The sequence below is a fragment of the Xiphophorus maculatus genome, chromosome 18, assembly GCF_002775205.1.
Source record: "Xiphophorus maculatus strain JP 163 A chromosome 18, X_maculatus-5.0-male, whole genome shotgun sequence".
Taxonomy (NCBI): Eukaryota; Metazoa; Chordata; class Actinopteri; order Cyprinodontiformes; family Poeciliidae; genus Xiphophorus; species Xiphophorus maculatus.
Genome location: NC_036460.1, coordinates 22,955,941 through 22,971,988, shown reverse-complemented (window position 1 = coordinate 22,971,988; position 16,048 = coordinate 22,955,941). Strand labels below are relative to the sequence as shown.

Sequence of the window (16,048 nt, the reverse complement as noted above, 5' to 3'; positions counted from 1 at the left end):
TTATCACTGTAGTTTAACCCATATAGTTATTGCATGAAATGCACATGATTTCACTTTTCCATCTCTCTGTCGCTGATTTCAAAGCTACCTAGAGTGATCTGTGTGAAAGCTTTCCGCTTTTGGAAACGTCTGCTGCTTCAACGTGCACTGTGAGAGTAAACTGTAGATTTATGATGACTATTTTTTATTTAAGGTCAGTCACTGTGCTCTTTGTTAGAAGATCATCTATTTTTGATGGAATGCAACAGGCATGGTGAAGTGTTATGTTATTTTATTTTTTTACATTTTACTGTATGCAGTCACCTTTTGTTTATATGCATGACCAGTGCAATTTGTACACGTTTCTTCCTGCACATTTTCTTTGTGAAGTGTAAGTAGTTATTTGAGCTGTAAAAATGGAGTAATCCAATAAAATATTTCCACCATAAATAAAAATGTGTGAGATCTTCTTTAGCAAGAGGTATAAGCATGAAAATTAGAGTCGGTGGCATTTTCAGCGGAAACCATTTACATTTAGAACGTGATGCTGAGTTTGTCTTTGAGAACACTGGGAATGTCGCAGTATTGCAAGAAGCATTTTTATGCTTACAGGTTCATAAGAGCTGTAAAGCAATATACTATTTCAATCCAAGTACAACAACTTTACGCTTAATTGACAAGGGCAGTGATGTCTTCAGGAATTCTTATAAAGCAAAACGGCAAACACTTCATATGTTGACTGATGCCAACTTTTCCAAAACTCCACCGAGGTGTAACAGAGAAAGAAAAAAAGAAAAAAGTTGATAGCATCTCATTTAAATGTTTTGAGTTGTAATGCAGCCCAGGGAGCTGCGAGTAAAGCTGTAGCACCACCTAGTGGTAATCAAAAACTAAAACTGAAGAAAGTGAGAGGGTCTCATCTGTAATACTGTCCACTGCAAAATGTGTTCATACTTATTGTACTTTCTACATCATAACCACAAACTGCAGTGCATTTTGTTCAATCTGTGTGTAAAAGACTAAAGCATCACATAATTATAAAATAGCTGCAAAAAACCTGTACAATATTTCAAAATCCACCCTGGGATTTTGAAATGCCTGGGAACATATTCCCAGGGTGACATGGTGATGGCAGCACCATTCTTCAGCAGGGTCAGGAAGGCTGAAACAGTACAACAATTTTCAGATTAAAAAATAAAGTTCAGATTTTTTTTCTTTCCGTTCACAAAGTTCAACCAAATTTATGGTTGAATCTCAAACTGAATTAAAGGAATATGAATATTTGTCCAAGGTACTGCATGTTGCTTTCTACAGACAAAACTGTTAGAAAGAAAAAAAGTTGGCAAATTACCACAAATTTATTTGGTGAACAAACGTCACATGAAGGGCTGGAAGCAAAAATACTTTAGCTACATAAGGAGGATGTGGCTCTTGATTTGTGTTTAAACTATCTGAGTGAAATAACCAAGAGAAATTTGTTTGTTTTATTTCCAAAACGTTCTTTTGGTCTACAGTAATGCAGACTGTGTACCGTATCTGTACAAATACCCCAAGTATCTGAACTGCAATAAATGATTAACTTCTATTTAACTCTGCAGACCATTTTCTATGATTAAATCATCATCCAACAGATTAAACTTGGAGAAGCACAGAAAGCTTGACGCTTAAATGTAGCAGGTATTCACAGCACATGTGCCAGACGTTTAAAATCCTGCTACTATGACAACATATCCTGATAATTAAATCAACACAGCTGAATCTCTACGAGTAGCCTCCTGGGTTAAACAGCTTGATGACGATGGCTTCGTAAGGCTGCAGTTGGAGAGAGTACAGATACGTCGAACCCATGTGGTTCATTCCTGTGCTGGCCACAAACACGCCCTTTTCAGGCAGGCCGGGGGCCCAGGCCGGATCCAGGGACAGCGGCTCGGGCCACGTGTTGAGCAGAACGAGGAACTGCACGCAACCCCAGGAGCGCAGGAAGGCCAGGAAGGGACGAGGTGAAACGGAGGAGTTGGAAAACGAACGCGAGGAAAAGTTGTAGGTGGCGTTGAAGGGGAGGATCATCAAACTGCCGTAGACGAGAGCTTCTTCTCTGGACTTGGAGTGGCTGAGAGTGGAGAAGAGAGCAGCTTCCGAGTGCTTTGACTCTTTGTCCTAAAAGGTGCAGGGCATAGGAATGAAATACATTTTTAAAAAAACAGTTGGCAGCAAATAGTGAGAATAATCCTTAAGAAATCTAGTCACACATTTAGTCTGTGGGGAAATAGCGGTTCATTTGTTTACATGAGCCTTTTGGGTTTTAAATCCGATAACGTCTGGACTGCTAAGATTTTACCCATGTGTGGTCGATCTCTTCCCTGTATCTGAACGCAGGTGATCCTGGCAGCGTCATCATCAGCACCAGGAATAACCTCTTCAGCTCAACAGGCACCTCACCTCCAACCTGCAGATGTTACAAAATATTACTGGAACACAGTCAACACCACAATTAAAATGAGTTAGGAGCAATCTAAGTTTTCCAAACATAATTTACAACCAAATTTAAGGGGTTGCATTTTTTGTTCATCTCATATGGCAGGGGTCTGCAATCTTTACAAGTCCAAGAGTCAATTTTGCCATCACTCCAGCTAAAGAAACCTTATTTAAAAACCCAGAACCTTGCACAACTGCCCTTCCTCCTAACATAGAGGGCAAATTCGGCATTTAAACTCTGCACTTCTGCCACTTTTTTTTATCTGTATATCTCCATATACTTATATATAAACATATACATTCTCAGTTGTAAAACTTTTTACGCTATATGTCTAGTTATTGTACATCTATTTATTAATTGTTTAGGATAATTTTAGTTAGACTGTGTCTTTTATTGTTACTCAATGTTAGTAACGCCCTGTCTTGTATCACTGTGGGATAGTGAGAAATGTCATTTCGATTCCCTTGTATGTCTGGACATGTAAGAGGAATTGACAATAAAGCTGATTGATTGATTAAAGATGAAAATGTTAGATCCCCTTCTAAAAGAAAATAAAAAGAGTTTAAAAAATATTTACTATAAGAAATTTTATTTTCTAAGACACAATTTTATTTCTGTTTTCAAGTTTTAAAAAGAAGAAGAAAAACTTTTGAAAAGAGGATGAATGCATTTATTACCACGGAATTCTGATACTTGTAAAAAAACAAAAGCAACCTAACGACAAGAAAAATATATAAAATATATAAATATATGACAAGTACTTTTAGAACCAGTCTTTGTGGAAATGTAATAAAAACATATGGCAACTAAATTTCTTTCCAGATTTCAGTTTTAAAGTCTTGTGTGTGAGTGCAAATAAATTTGCATTTTAAAAGGGGAAGGGAAAAACATTTTGGATTTTTGCAGGACCTGATATAAAGTTGTTATAACATTGTCCTAGCATCCAGGCTTGAAATGAGAGGAAATACCAAAGTTGCAAGTAAATAACTCAAATCTTCCGGCATCCTTAACTATAGCAATTTTATATTTCCATGTTAAACAATTTGCCCTTCAATGAATAAGCTACATTTCAGCTCTTGCCTTAAAAAAGGCCAAACACCATCTAGGTGCTCCTCCTATTTAGTATCTACATAATAAGACTATAAACGCATAAGATTAGTTACCATAAATATGCAGATGATGCACAGCTCTATGTTACAATGTCATCAGACGACCACAAGGCCATTTAAGAACAAATCAGTTCCTGTCCCCCAGTTCTAAAGTCCTTTCACTGGTTTCCTATAGACTGAACATGCCACAAAAAAGAATCATACATCCAAGCAGATTTTAAAAGTTTTATAAAATCCCTACTGTACACTTAAGTTATTTAAAAAACACACACATTTCTAAAGTGGGGGATTAACCCTAGACCTTGAAAGACATTGTTCGGCAACTTTTCGACTCATCCTTTAATGAGTCTGGAGAATCTGTAATTCTCCAAAGTCCCGGTAGGAAGTTATTCATTTCATCCAGATATTGTGGAGGGGAATAATCTAAAAGTCACTGAACAGTAGCTTTCAAGACCTGGAGTTGGAAACCACTGACCTAGACAAACCTAGTTAGATTAAATAAGCTTGCATAAAAATATCTTACTGTCCAGCTGGTCCATACGTCTTCCTGTCGTGTTTGCAGCCGCGTCTCTACAGCTTCAGCTACTTCCTCAGCAGAGAGAGGCTGCTCCGACTTTGGTAAGATGGACCTTATGACCACATTTACCAAGGTAAGGTTCTGAGTCGAGGCGTTCAGCGGGCGCAGAACATCTGAGGTCTGTTCTACCAACAAAATCCTGCAGGAAAACATGGACTTGCATATTTATTTGCACATCTTACAATGCAAAAAAAAAAAAACTGACAGTAAGTTGCACCTTTCCTCCTGCTGAGTGCTAAATTCCTCAAAGACTCTCCTCCATTCCAGCAGAGTCTGATACGTTTAATACAAAAAACATGAACTCATGAGAATAGCGCTTGCACCAAGACTAAAGACATCAGTAGCGTATTTACCTCTGCTGAATATGCTGGATCAGAGTCACAGATGGCAAATCCGGCCACACCTTGCTCCAACCAGAACCTTAATGCATCCTGGGGAAAAGAAAATGCCTGTTCATAAGCACATTGGTGTGACAAGCTGTTTCATGACCGTCGTTTTCACTCGTACAGTAGCTGAACGGTTCGACGGTTTGTTTCCGGGCATCTCCTCCTGTCCCAGCAGATTCACTTCACATATGCTCAACACCACCCTTAGATCTGAAAGACCAAATTCCCAAACATGTTGGTGTTTATGCAGGAAAACTCCAATAAAAATGGAACTACAAAGCCTTTTACTTACCTGCTTTCTTGCTCTCTGCAAGCAGATGTTGGATCTGAGCCTTTGTTTCCAGGGCCTCAGTGACCTCACTGAGGTTAGCTGGAGTTGCCTTTTTATGAAACACACCCTGCAGGATTAGAGCTCCAACTCCCAAAGACTTGAGGTAGGGAAGGCGCTCATACACCGCTTCAGAGAAAATATTCAAGTTTAACCAGAGGGTAACTAATTTCTTTAAATACAACAACTTTTCTGTCTAAATACACCATTACAATCTGAATGATAAGTCAGCATTAACAGTTGTTGTGAATTGTTGGTAGATAAATAGCCTCAGCCAAAACAAAAACATGCAGTGCGTCATCTTTTCCATCATGTAAGATACAGTCACCTCGTGCACTGCAAAAAGAGACACTTTCTGTAACATTCAATATTTTAAATGTTATGTATCAAACCAAAGCTAAAATGCTGAAGTAGAGGAAAGAAACTCCACATTTAGCAGTATCTTGAACTAATCATCTTCTGTGTGTTGACCTTATCGGCCTGCATCGTGTCACTGAACTTTGACCCACTTTTGTAAACAACAATGCTTTGGTTCTGCAAGATGTCTGAACCGTGACGTTTTGCACAGTTCTCACATGGCCCAACTAGCACTTCACTAATTTAGGATGCGATTCTTTACTGAACAGTTCTTTTTTTTTGCCAGTTTGTTTTAGATTTTCTTTGTTATTCAATCTGACAGCGCAGCTCTGCTGGAATTTACTTGAATTTTTTTCTTTTACAATTAAATAAAACATAATTATGCTGGGTTTTAGCTATCAAATGCCAAATTAGGCAGAGCTTGCTAATTTTTAACATTGAGCTCATAGTAGAATACAACATTTAGGTAGGATGCAATTGATATTAGGCTTACTTGGGCATGACAGCAATTTTCTCAGTTATGTAGCTTATCGATTCTGCTAATGCTAAACAGGATTTTGAAATAGATTAAATAAGTTTATGTACAATCTACCCTCTATGTTGGTTTGTTATTACATCTCAAAGACAAGTTGGTGCAAAATTTCAACATGATGTCATTCACTCTGACCACTAGATGGTGGAACAAGTGCTTCAAATAAAATAATTGATTTGTTTCAAATATTGGATCAATAGGAATTTGCCTGCATTAAGACTGAACATTAAGGGTGGCATTTCCCAACAATGGACTGAAAGGGAATAATTCACAGCTCACAGTAGGTATGTAACATTTGTAGATATCATTTTAAAAGGCAGTAAAATAACCTAAAAATGACAAAGATTTTCCATGGAAGTTAGAAATCCATGCAGCCAACTGAAATCCCAAACTATGGATCAGCTTATAGCCCTAAATTTAGATTGAAATGTGTGAAAAGTTGTGACGCAAAACAGAAAATTACTCACAAAAACAGTCATACATTTAAAAAAAAGAGAGAAGAAAAGACTGCCACGTGACTTTCAGCAAATATCAAACCAGATGATTATGGGGATAGGTAATTGTAAACAGGTCCTTTGGCTGATTTTTATTCATTTACGCAAATCTTGAGATCAATATTGTTTAAAGAGAAAGAAAAGCAACTCAAATGCATAAGGGGAGCATGCAGTCAGTGACAGATTCACAACTGTCAAAATGGAGCTAAACCAGCCACAGCAGACGTGCTGAGAGAAAAACTACAGCAAACTCTCCACAACCATGCTCAACAGTTAACGAGGCTTTTGTTTTTTTCCCCAAACATCTCAAGGTTTGACATTGTTCCAGAAGTAGTAGATTGGTATTTAAATTTTTATTTTTTGATTAAACAATTTTATGAAAATGCTGCTACATAAAACTGTACAAACAAATAATAATAATAAAAACCTTCTCTTTTGCTATCCAGTAAATTAGAATAAAAAAAGCGCAAATTTTTTTTCTACTCTACTGAGTCATTTTTTTCATAATTTAACATGTTTCACAATTACATATTTGCTGTCACATTTCCTCTCATTCTTACCGCTGATGCCCCCTGACCTCTCGTCTTGCCCGTGAGGGCTCGGCTCTGGCTGGACCTGGCAGAACAGACTCCTCTGCCACCATTTCAGCCTCGTCGGAACCGGTTTCGGGCTTATGACAACGATGGCGACGGCAACAGCGAGCACAGTCAACCATGCCAGCCAGAACAGCACCACCAGGTAACGGCGTACGGCCCTCCAGCCCGGACCTCCGGCGGCGGCCTCCAGCTGCTGCCTGTTCATTGGCTGCCACTGATGCACCGGCTCCAGGGCGAGCAGAGGGGCTGTCTCCGAGGCGCCCTCGCCACCCGGCGGCCCGGCGTCCGGCACGCTGCCGTAACAGGCTTCTGCTCCCGCGTTCAGAGGCATGTGGACCCGGCTGCAGGTTGGTAAAATACACAACAGCAGAAAAATCACTAAATGTGATTAAAGGTCACAGACAGTGCTGCCTGTCCTCTGGTCACATCAACCCGATGACGCTTCTTTGGTCTGCTCCTACCTTTTTCACAGGTGATTTAAGCAGTTCATTTACTTATTTTCGCTTGTTGCTGGTCACGTGACTCAGACCAGTCCTGCTGGGCCATTATGGCAACACTCTGTGAACGTTTTCCACGTAGGTTTCCTGCAACATTTTATGTTTCCAAGACAACAACAGAGTCTCATGTATATCACTTTTTAGGTCAGGTATTCCTCTTTTAGGCTTAAAATAGAAGAGGAATTTCCAGTACAAAAATCAATCAAACTTCATATCAAATACTTAAATATAGACAATAAAATGTATGCAATTAATGTATATTTGATAAAAATCTCCATATTAAAAAGAACTGTGCTATTATATAAATAATATAAGCTTGCTAAAAGAGCTAGTAATTAAAATATAACAAAGCTTATGAATATAGAAAGTAAATAAAGGTTGAATAGCATGGTTTTAAAATCATCCAGACTCTGAGAGCTGTCAGAAATGTGTTACAGCCGTGTTGTGGGCCACAACTTGTGGCCCACATAGTTATGGGAAAGACTGGTTACTTTAGAGTTGTCTACCTGACTGTCACTGCCAGCCTGTGGTGATATTGTACTTTTGCACATTATTCTAGTTTTTGAGATGTACCTGTAATTGTGGTTGACTGTTGCTCCAAAACTTACATAACTGTAATATTCAATAAAGAGCGTCAGCTTTTGCGCCTCCTTGCTATGCATGCCGACATTCCTGTCTTAGAAAGTTTCAAAAACGTTTCACCTCCCAAGGACAGTCCTGTGTTGTTAAAATGTATGCTTTTCATCTTTGTATGTTTTTATTCATTTTCCACCTTTTTGTTAAGGATTGCATAGGATTAATATTTTTTACTTTGGTCTAAATACAGTATAGTAGCTTGTTTTTAAAACAGACACCAGTAAGTTATCTTTGGTTATTTTACATGAATGTGTACTGGAAATTATTCATTGACAATTTATCTTCCCTTTGAACTTAATTTCTGCTAAAATTTACCCACTTTACTGAAAAAAACTGACTGGTAGTTTAGAAATATTTGCCAGTACTAACACAAATAATATAAATCAGAAAATACCACAAACTAGGATAATAGGATCTCTTTCTTAATAAGAAAAATACACATATTGTTATCTGCAGGCATTTCCTGAGAACATAAGCTGGACTTATTCAGTCTTAGTCTTTAAAAACAGCGTCTCAGTCCAGCAGAAGGAAAATTTTTATCAAATGTCACACTTGCAAGACTCGGAAATATTAACAATTTTGATGAGCTTCAACATCAGCTAGGTCTATATTGTCTTACGTTGGAAAACTCAACCAATACTCACTGTTTTTCCTCCAGAAAGATCCAGTGTTTCCTTTACCTTCCTGCTTTCTGTTGTCCACCAGTGTTTCTGGTATAGCAAAATGTCGGAGTCTAATTATTTTATGATCTGACTTGTACGGATTTTGTTTGGCAAGAGGAAGGACTGTCAGATACAAACTCTGCTCAGTTAATTAATACAGAGGCGTGAATCGTCCCCACACCACTACCACACATTCTGAAAACCCCATGACTGCTAAACATGTCAGCTCCTTGAAGACCATCGTAGCCTGTAGATGGCTTTAAATGGGCACGGTATGTTTTCTAGAGGTGAAATTGGGAAAAAAGCGGATTTTTAAAATAACTTTTTTCCACCATCTGGCTTTCAGCTTTCACAATGTAGTCCAGGCAGTTATATATGTAGTTAATGTTTAGTAGCTGGCCTCGCCGTGGGCAACGACTGGTTTTGGACTTCTAATGATTGAACAGTTCTTCTTCAAGGAGGGATGATTACACACCATTACTTTCAGGGAGTGTTAAAGCAAGGCTTGGCTGCACAAGTTTGCTTTTATTGTGGATGTTTTATAATCCGAATAAGATTATTTATAAAAAAAAATAATATATACAACGGTATGAAAAAGTGTTTGGTCCCTTCCTGATTTCCTATTTTCTTTGCATGCTACTCTTACATTTATGTGTTTCAGAACATGAAACCAATTTAAATATTAGTCAAGGACAAGTCCAACAACATGAATGCTACATTAAGTAGTTACTTATACTCAGGTATAAGTGTGTGTTTGTGGATGGTTGTTTATCCTGTGTGACAATGTTCTGCCTTGTAATGGACTGGCGACCTGTCTGGGGTGCACCCCCCCCCTCTCGCCCATTGGTTATAGATTGGGAAAAAATGATCACCTACTCAGTATAAGCTGATAAAAATGCAAGCCTAACTAAATCATTAACAGATTAGATTTGACAAACATCACTGAAGGGAGTAAAGGGGCAGCATAATTCCATACAGCATAATTTATGGTAGAACTTGTTTTGCTGAAAGTTGCTGTCTGTTATGGACTTGTTTACACAAAACAAAGAGAGTTCATTGCACATGTTGTGACCTGCTACAGAAATGCTAATTCCTGGAAAGAACCCGCTCTCTTTCTCCTCTTGTGTCTCACTTTCTTCAGTCATGGTTAATGTGTCTCCAACATTTTCTCTCTATTCATTTACCTCTGTTTCCCAAGACTTGAAGAAAACTATTTGTTTCCAGAGATCAAAAGAGTAACCTAATACACAGAAAATGTATATCTGTTTTGTAATCTGGTTTTTATTCTCTGTGGTTTGAAATTTGTCATTTCTCTCCTCATATGAAGAGTTTCTATGCCTGATGGCGGAGAAGTGTGGAGTAATGGGAAGTAGTACATATACAGTGCATTTGGAAAGTATTCCCAGTGTTTCACTTTTCCCACATTTTGTAATGTTATTGCCTTATTCCAAATTGTAATATTGCATTTCATAACACTCAAGATTACTTTACAAATAAAGTAAAAACGACTAACATCAAAGAACATTATATAAAATGGTGAATCATATTGAACAGTTGGACTTTAAGTCTGTATATGGCAGCAAGTCTTTAACAATTATGTTGCTGTCAGTTACTTATATTCAGTGTTTCGGTCATGTTCTGTTTGGTGCCAACCATACCCTATGAAATGATGGCCCAAAATAATCACACAAAAATGGTGAATGAGCAAAAGTGTAGAAAATTGTTCTTGGGCAGCTGAAGTTTATTTGTAGTTAACCAGATTATAATTGATGACAGTATGAACTCGAGATAATTCTGGTACTGACTCACAGATTACATCACAAAACCCTGTGATTTTGAGGTGCGCATAGTTTTGATTGCCGCCCTACTTATTAAGTTGAGTGTTAGCCTGAAAATTAGAAAATCTTTCTTACCATAACAAACTGTTAATACTTTGAATACAGAAAAACACAGCGTCAAAAATCAACCCAGTGAGTGTCTGATCCATATATTCTTTTAATTGACCAGAAAATAAAAACATGAGGACAAATTCAGGATATGCATCACAGGAAACATTGTCCTCTTGGTTAAATGCTCAACTAAAATGTAAAACTTGAAGCTAGTGTTGACTCTGTGGTTATGACGTTAGCTTGAGTCCTCCTCTGACCCGCCAATGTCCTGCAAAGTTGCAATTCAATGAGTTAGTCCAGTTGGAACGTCTAAACGTTATAAATCATTTCTAAATTGTAAATTGTTCCAATCCTGTAAAAATTTCCAATACCATTAGTTGATTTTAATTATTCCTCTAATTCTTGTCAAGGGCAAAAATTCTCACTTTTGACTTTTGGAATTTTTTTCACTCTGCTACTCAATATTTTTCATTTTTGACTGGACAAAAAGATGAACATATTGAAAAGCAGTAATTGTGTTCCAAATAGCAATGATGACTGAATGAAATGCATGAATGCCTCACCATAGGTTCCTGCGTCCTGAGATTCATGATGTGTTTCTGATAAGCTCCTATGATGCAGTCTCTCCTGCAAAAACAGATGTAAAAGTGGTTCAGTCCACACATTTCTGCTTTGATCTATTAAAGCTGATGGCGTTATGGATTATTAACCACAATGTCATTTAACTCACTTGCTGGTGATGCCTCCCCCTGGTGGGAGCCCCGGTAACTCCTCTGCAGCCAGGAATTTGATCACATACAGAAGGTCGGGGTCTTCATCTTTGGATCGCATCATCTGAATGATTTCTGCAGAGGCAACAATTTGAGATGAAAAATGCATGCAAGACGAAAGCAGTCTGATAAAAGTTAGTGTAAACTTCTGCAAAGCCATCCAATCACCTTCCACTTTCATGTCAATGTGCTGCTCCAGGTCTGCCTCGCGCTGCAGTGCCTCCTGCGACACCTGGGGGGCGCCGGGGAAGCACACGATGATGATGCTGATGTTATCCAAGCTGCCCTGCAGAGGGAAGCAGAGGATTATTAATGCAGGTAAGTCCAACATTATTCATACACCTAGCACTAGGAGTCGAAGGGTTTTCGACCTCTTCCCAGACTTACTGAAACAGAGCCAAAAGACCCTGAGTCCAAACTGACGACTCTGATGGCTCAAATTAGCATCCCTTCTTCAATTGTAAACGTGGCCATTGACCGTCAGGCCAGAAAGGAGGAGTGGAAAATCATGCAAAACTGCTTATAGGATGCTAGCTAAAATCCTTCAGGCCAGTTGGCCCATCTCTGGACTCCAAAGGTAGAAAGGCCATTTGGCATTTCTCTAGTACTTCCAGTGCTAGAGGATGTAGAATTAAATTAGCTTCCGTTCAGCAAAAACATTAGTCCCTGAGAGGAATTGAGGCAAAAGATAATGATTAAAATGATGTAAAAGGTGTTGGGATAGGTTTTGAAAAGTTAAAATTTTGAAGAGTTAAATAAACAACATAAAATAAAAATAATAATAACTTTAGCCATTGAACAAAGCATTTTAACACATAAACAAGAAAAGGTTTTTTCTATATTTGGTCTTGCTTTACTATGTTCCTGTGGGATTTGCTTTTTTTTATATAACTGTGTACAAGTCATTTCTAGGTTTTCTATTCACATTAAGATCTTAATAGCTATATTAAATAGCATTTATATTGTGACTAAGAGGTGTAAAAAACTAGTTGGCACCTTAATAATAATAATAATAATATAAGTTGTTATTATTATTATTATTATTATTAACAGTGGTAAACGTAAAAAAAACATTAAATAAAATATATCTATAATCTAGTAGCTTTGCTACTCTCTTAATTAAATATTTCCAGCATTATATTTCAATTACATTAATTTTATCATGTGTTTCTGTTCCGCTACTAAGGGCTGAATGATTGATCAAATATTAATCAACCAAATGTGGTAAAAGAATGGATTAATAACTATTTACAAGTAGATGGTCAGATCTGAGTAATTTAGGCTATTGGCTGTAAGGTCATTTGTTGCATTTGCAGTGTTTTAAATCTACAGTAATAACACATAATATAATTGGTGATGTTAATAGGCTACGGCATGTAGCTTTTATAAAAGTCAGGTTACATCATGACTGTGTTATAACTGCAGAGCTGTGAGCACTGAGGGTCAATCTACTGGAACAGGAAGTGTTATAGATACACTAAAGCCTTTCCAGGTGAAATAAATAGCAACACACAGAGGGAAGGATTAAAACTCAGAGGGGGAGTGTCTTCCACTCTCCTGCTGAGCTCTCGCCAACAAGCTCACATTCAGTGTTAATCCCAACCATGTGCAGCTTTTCTTGCTCCAACCGAATGTTTAAGGATCTCTTAGTGCATCTATATATAGGTCAGGCAAAGCGCTCATCGGTATTTTTGATCATCCAGGAGTAGAATCCACTTACGTAACAATTAGGTGCGTCACTAAAAGCCTGCTTAGCTCACCTATTTGTCAGTGTGAGACTACTGATTCATAAATCTGCCTGCTGTAGCATTTAGTGAGCCGATAAACAACCACCAGTTGAGTTCTACTGGAGTCCGTAGAAGTTTTGGTGAGTTGCTGTAAGTTCACTTCAGAGCAAAATACTGAAAAACACACTTGATTCTAGACTTGCCTGTTGAAATTATCTGTATTATAGTATTGGACTGAAAATAATATAGGACAGTAAAGTCTTTTATTAGTTTTGGCAGTTGATAAAGGATTGCAATAATCTAATAAAAGGCAGTAAAAGGACAAATGAGTGAAATAATCAAGTCTGTTGTCGTGTGGTTAGATTGGATATTAGATTTGCGATCTTGAATACTTACTATTTTGCCATTTATTGCTTTGATGTTATGATTAGCATCAGGACAAAGGAAAAAAAAACTAGAATGATATGTGTTTTTAGGTGGCATAAAGTAAACCATATTCCTTTCCTTTTATGTAAAACGTCCAAAAACAAATGTCAAAATCATTGGCCTTCTAATCCACAAATGATTAGATGCGTCAGAGATGCTTACTACACGCTGGACCCATGCAGAGCGGCGATGGAGAAACAAAGTCTGTTTGTGACGAAGCCGGCGGGAGGAGCTGCAATCCTACTGGAGGAGTGAATTACATAACCGATGCTTACTTGTTTATTTTGCAAACAAATCAACTAAAACAAATGTAAACTGTAAATTTTTTTTTACATTCAGAAGGTGGAATTTAGGATGTTAATCTTATTTTTTGTAATTAACTGGCCCAATCCCAAAACACATCACAACACTCTTTCAGATAAATGTTTACATTTATCAAACTGTTAAGCATTTTATTTAGAGATTCTCTCTGACACTGATTTCAGCTTTTCTTTTATATATGTCCTGTTAATTCTTAATAACACATGACACATGAAGGAAATAAATGTGCTACAGAATATTTGATACAAGAAGCCAGCAGGAAATGAAGGATTTGCTAAATTATTTATATTTATTTCTAGAAGTATTCTACGGTGTGATTCCTAAATTTGTTGATTTTTCTTCCTTTTATCTACTCTCCTAGAAGGTCATACTGAAATATTAAATCTGCATCTTAATCACAAATTAAATATTAATATTGACACCTCTTGGTCCTTGTGTAATTTACGTTGGTCTTACGTCTCACCTTATAGAGGCAGAGGTCAATGACTTGGGTACAGATGTCTCTCAGGTCATCGCACACCTGGAGACGGTTCCGTATGAATGCGCACAGTTCCTCGTTACCGATGGCGTCCCACACGCCGTCGCATGCCAGCACGAGGAACTCATCTTGGGGTGTCCTTTCCAGTTCGTACACTTCTGGCTCTGGTGACACCAGTTGCTCTGTTTGTGGTCTCCAGTCCACCTCCTTGAAGTCAAAGTCTCCCAGTGCTCTGGAAACGGCTAGTGAGCCGTTAATCCTCTGCAGGGTAACCGAGCCGCCGGCGTTCTGGATCCTCTCCTTTTCCCTAGGATTAAACGGCTTGTGGTCCTCTGTGTAGAAGACCACCTGGCCATTGTGGCAGAGGAAGGTGCGTGAGTCCCCACAGTTGATGAAGTAAATATACCGTGGAGAAATCATAACAGCTGCTGCGGTAGAGCCGCTTCTGTCCCAATTGTCCTTGCGAGCCATTTTGTGCATGTGGCGATCGATGCCCAGGAATCCCTCACGGATTCCCTCCTTCACCTGGTCAGGGTCCTCGTTTGCTTTGATCCCACCTGTTGAAAACAATACTTTGGCATTCAGATAAATGTGTGCACCGCATATGGGAGCAATGATTAAGTCTAGGGGTCAACAAGACTTTATAAATTCCATTAGATTTTAGCTGTCTACATTTCAACTGGTTGCTTGGGATCCACTTGTAGGTTTTAAAATATTGTACTGTGAATCTAATGGTGGGTTTGGCATAAAACAAAGAGTTGATGGAGAAGCACTTGAGGCTCTCTGTTTGGCATAGTGGATGATCTCCTCTATAAGCCTTTTGGGTTAAGATTTATTAATTTAGGGAATTCCCAAAACATGTTTTCAAATTCTTCCAAGACTCTGTTCTAAACCCTTACAAAGGTCTCGTTTACCTGTTTTGTTGTGTTTCTAGTCCGTAAAAACATGCAGTCCCAGTAAACTGTATGTTTTGCATCAGCATTCAACCATATTGAAGGTATTATCAACATTAGTTGTGTACCTGTTGTCAGGATATGATCCAGTAGGTTTCTGGAGCAGTACTGGGCCACTGTGACGCCTGCATGTCCATCAAAAACAGCAAAGTATGCCCAGTCCCCCAGGTCTCCCTTCAGCTGGGTCATGCAGGTGTGGGCATCTTCCATTTGAGCCCTCCAGCCCTGCATGCTGGCCACAGCGTAGTTCAACCCCAAACTAGAACCCCCTTCTGCAACATGTTTCTCCAAGTTGGGGTGGTCCAGGTAGGGGCTTGGCATTGCGTCTTCGTCTTCTAAATTGTCCTCCTCCTCACAGCCCTTTTCTCTGGATCCCCCTTTGAAGAAAAATGTTACCATTTTTTCCGTCTCTTTAACCAGCTGCCGGAGAAAAGAGGGCACCTCCACATTGCTGGCACGCCTGGCCGTCCTCATCACGCAGCGGAGCCTTTGCTCAAGCTTCCTGCTCGACCTGCCGGCGGCCCGTCTCCTCCTGGTGCTCCTCCGCCGGCCGTGTGTTTTCCTCAACAGGTCCAGGGCAACACTTAAGCTGTGCCAGCCCTACCAGATAAACTAATTGCTTTTAATACAGAAAATAAAAAACTAACAAAAAATGAGTGTTTTTAATTTAAAAACAAGAGTCCCGTTTGCTCATCCCTAAGCTGACTTGTACAATTTCCAGTGTCCAAGGTCCTTCGGTATGGGTCACAGTCCGTCTTAATCTCACTCCTCTCTCCACCTTGTTCTGACGGTCACTCTTCTATCAGTTAATCTGTTTAGTTATCCATCCTCTCTGCTCCACCCACTCATCTCTCT

At 38.7% G+C, this 16,048-nt stretch overlaps 2 protein-coding genes across 4 annotated transcripts; both read right to left on the bottom strand.

Annotated features, from left to right (window-relative positions):
* Positions 1 to 1,318: 1,318 nt before the first annotated feature.
* On the bottom strand, positions 1,319 to 8,976 carry LOC106700207 (4F2 cell-surface antigen heavy chain-like). 3 transcript variants are annotated; one of them, XM_023351590.1, is made up of 10 exons: positions 8,612 to 8,976; positions 7,296 to 7,418; positions 6,799 to 7,175; positions 4,820 to 4,984; positions 4,649 to 4,737; positions 4,495 to 4,572; positions 4,359 to 4,414; positions 4,088 to 4,280; positions 2,318 to 2,425; positions 1,741 to 2,136 (listed from the first exon to the last, which is right to left on the bottom strand). In XM_023351590.1, the coding sequence occupies exons 3-10, from the start codon at positions 7,163 to 7,165 to the stop codon at positions 1,741 to 1,743; spliced, it is 1,452 nt and encodes a 483-aa protein (XP_023207358.1). In that variant the 5' UTR covers positions 7,166 to 7,175; positions 7,296 to 7,418; positions 8,612 to 8,976. The 3 variants fall into 3 exon arrangements, with proteins under 3 accessions (XP_014330523.1, XP_023207358.1, XP_023207359.1); XM_023351591.1 differs by lacking the exon at positions 7,296 to 7,418; XM_014475037.2 differs by lacking the exons at positions 7,296 to 7,418; positions 8,612 to 8,976 and having other exon boundaries at positions 1,319 to 2,136; positions 6,799 to 7,165.
* Positions 8,977 to 10,606: 1,630 nt separating this feature from the next.
* Positions 10,607 to 16,048, bottom strand: LOC102233553 (protein phosphatase 1A-like). The gene is made up of 6 exons (XM_005815302.2): positions 15,262 to 16,048; positions 14,226 to 14,797; positions 11,457 to 11,574; positions 11,249 to 11,363; positions 11,082 to 11,145; positions 10,607 to 10,786 (listed from the first exon to the last, which is right to left on the bottom strand). The coding sequence occupies exons 1-6, from the start codon at positions 15,665 to 15,667 to the stop codon at positions 10,754 to 10,756; spliced, it is 1,308 nt and encodes a 435-aa protein (XP_005815359.1). The 5' UTR covers positions 15,668 to 16,048; the 3' UTR covers positions 10,607 to 10,753.

Bases quoted from the DNA above. Each gene is read 5' to 3' on its own strand.
- LOC102233553 (XM_005815302.2), bottom strand. From the start codon at position 15,667: ATGAGGACGGCCAGGCGTGCCAGCAATGTGGAGGTGCCCTCTTTTCTC. The intron at 11,575-14,225 runs GTGAGACGTAAG...TTCCCTCTGCAG, and splicing joins TTGACCTCTGCCTCTATAAG to GGCAGCTTGGATAACATCAG. The intron at 11,146-11,248 runs GTGAGTTAAATG...CTGTTTTTGCAG, and splicing joins GGGGGAGGCATCACCAGCAA to GAGAGACTGCATCATAGGAG.
- LOC106700207 (XM_023351590.1), bottom strand. From the start codon at position 7,165: ATGCCTCTGAACGCGGGAGCAGAAGCCTGTTACGGCAGCGTGCCGGAC. The intron at 4,985-6,798 runs GTAAGAATGAGA...TTTTCTCTGAAG, and splicing joins GAGGTCAGGGGGCATCAGCG to CGGTGTATGAGCGCCTTCCC. The intron at 4,738-4,819 runs GTAAGTAAAAGG...TTGGTCTTTCAG, and splicing joins TGCAGAGAGCAAGAAAGCAG to ATCTAAGGGTGGTGTTGAGC.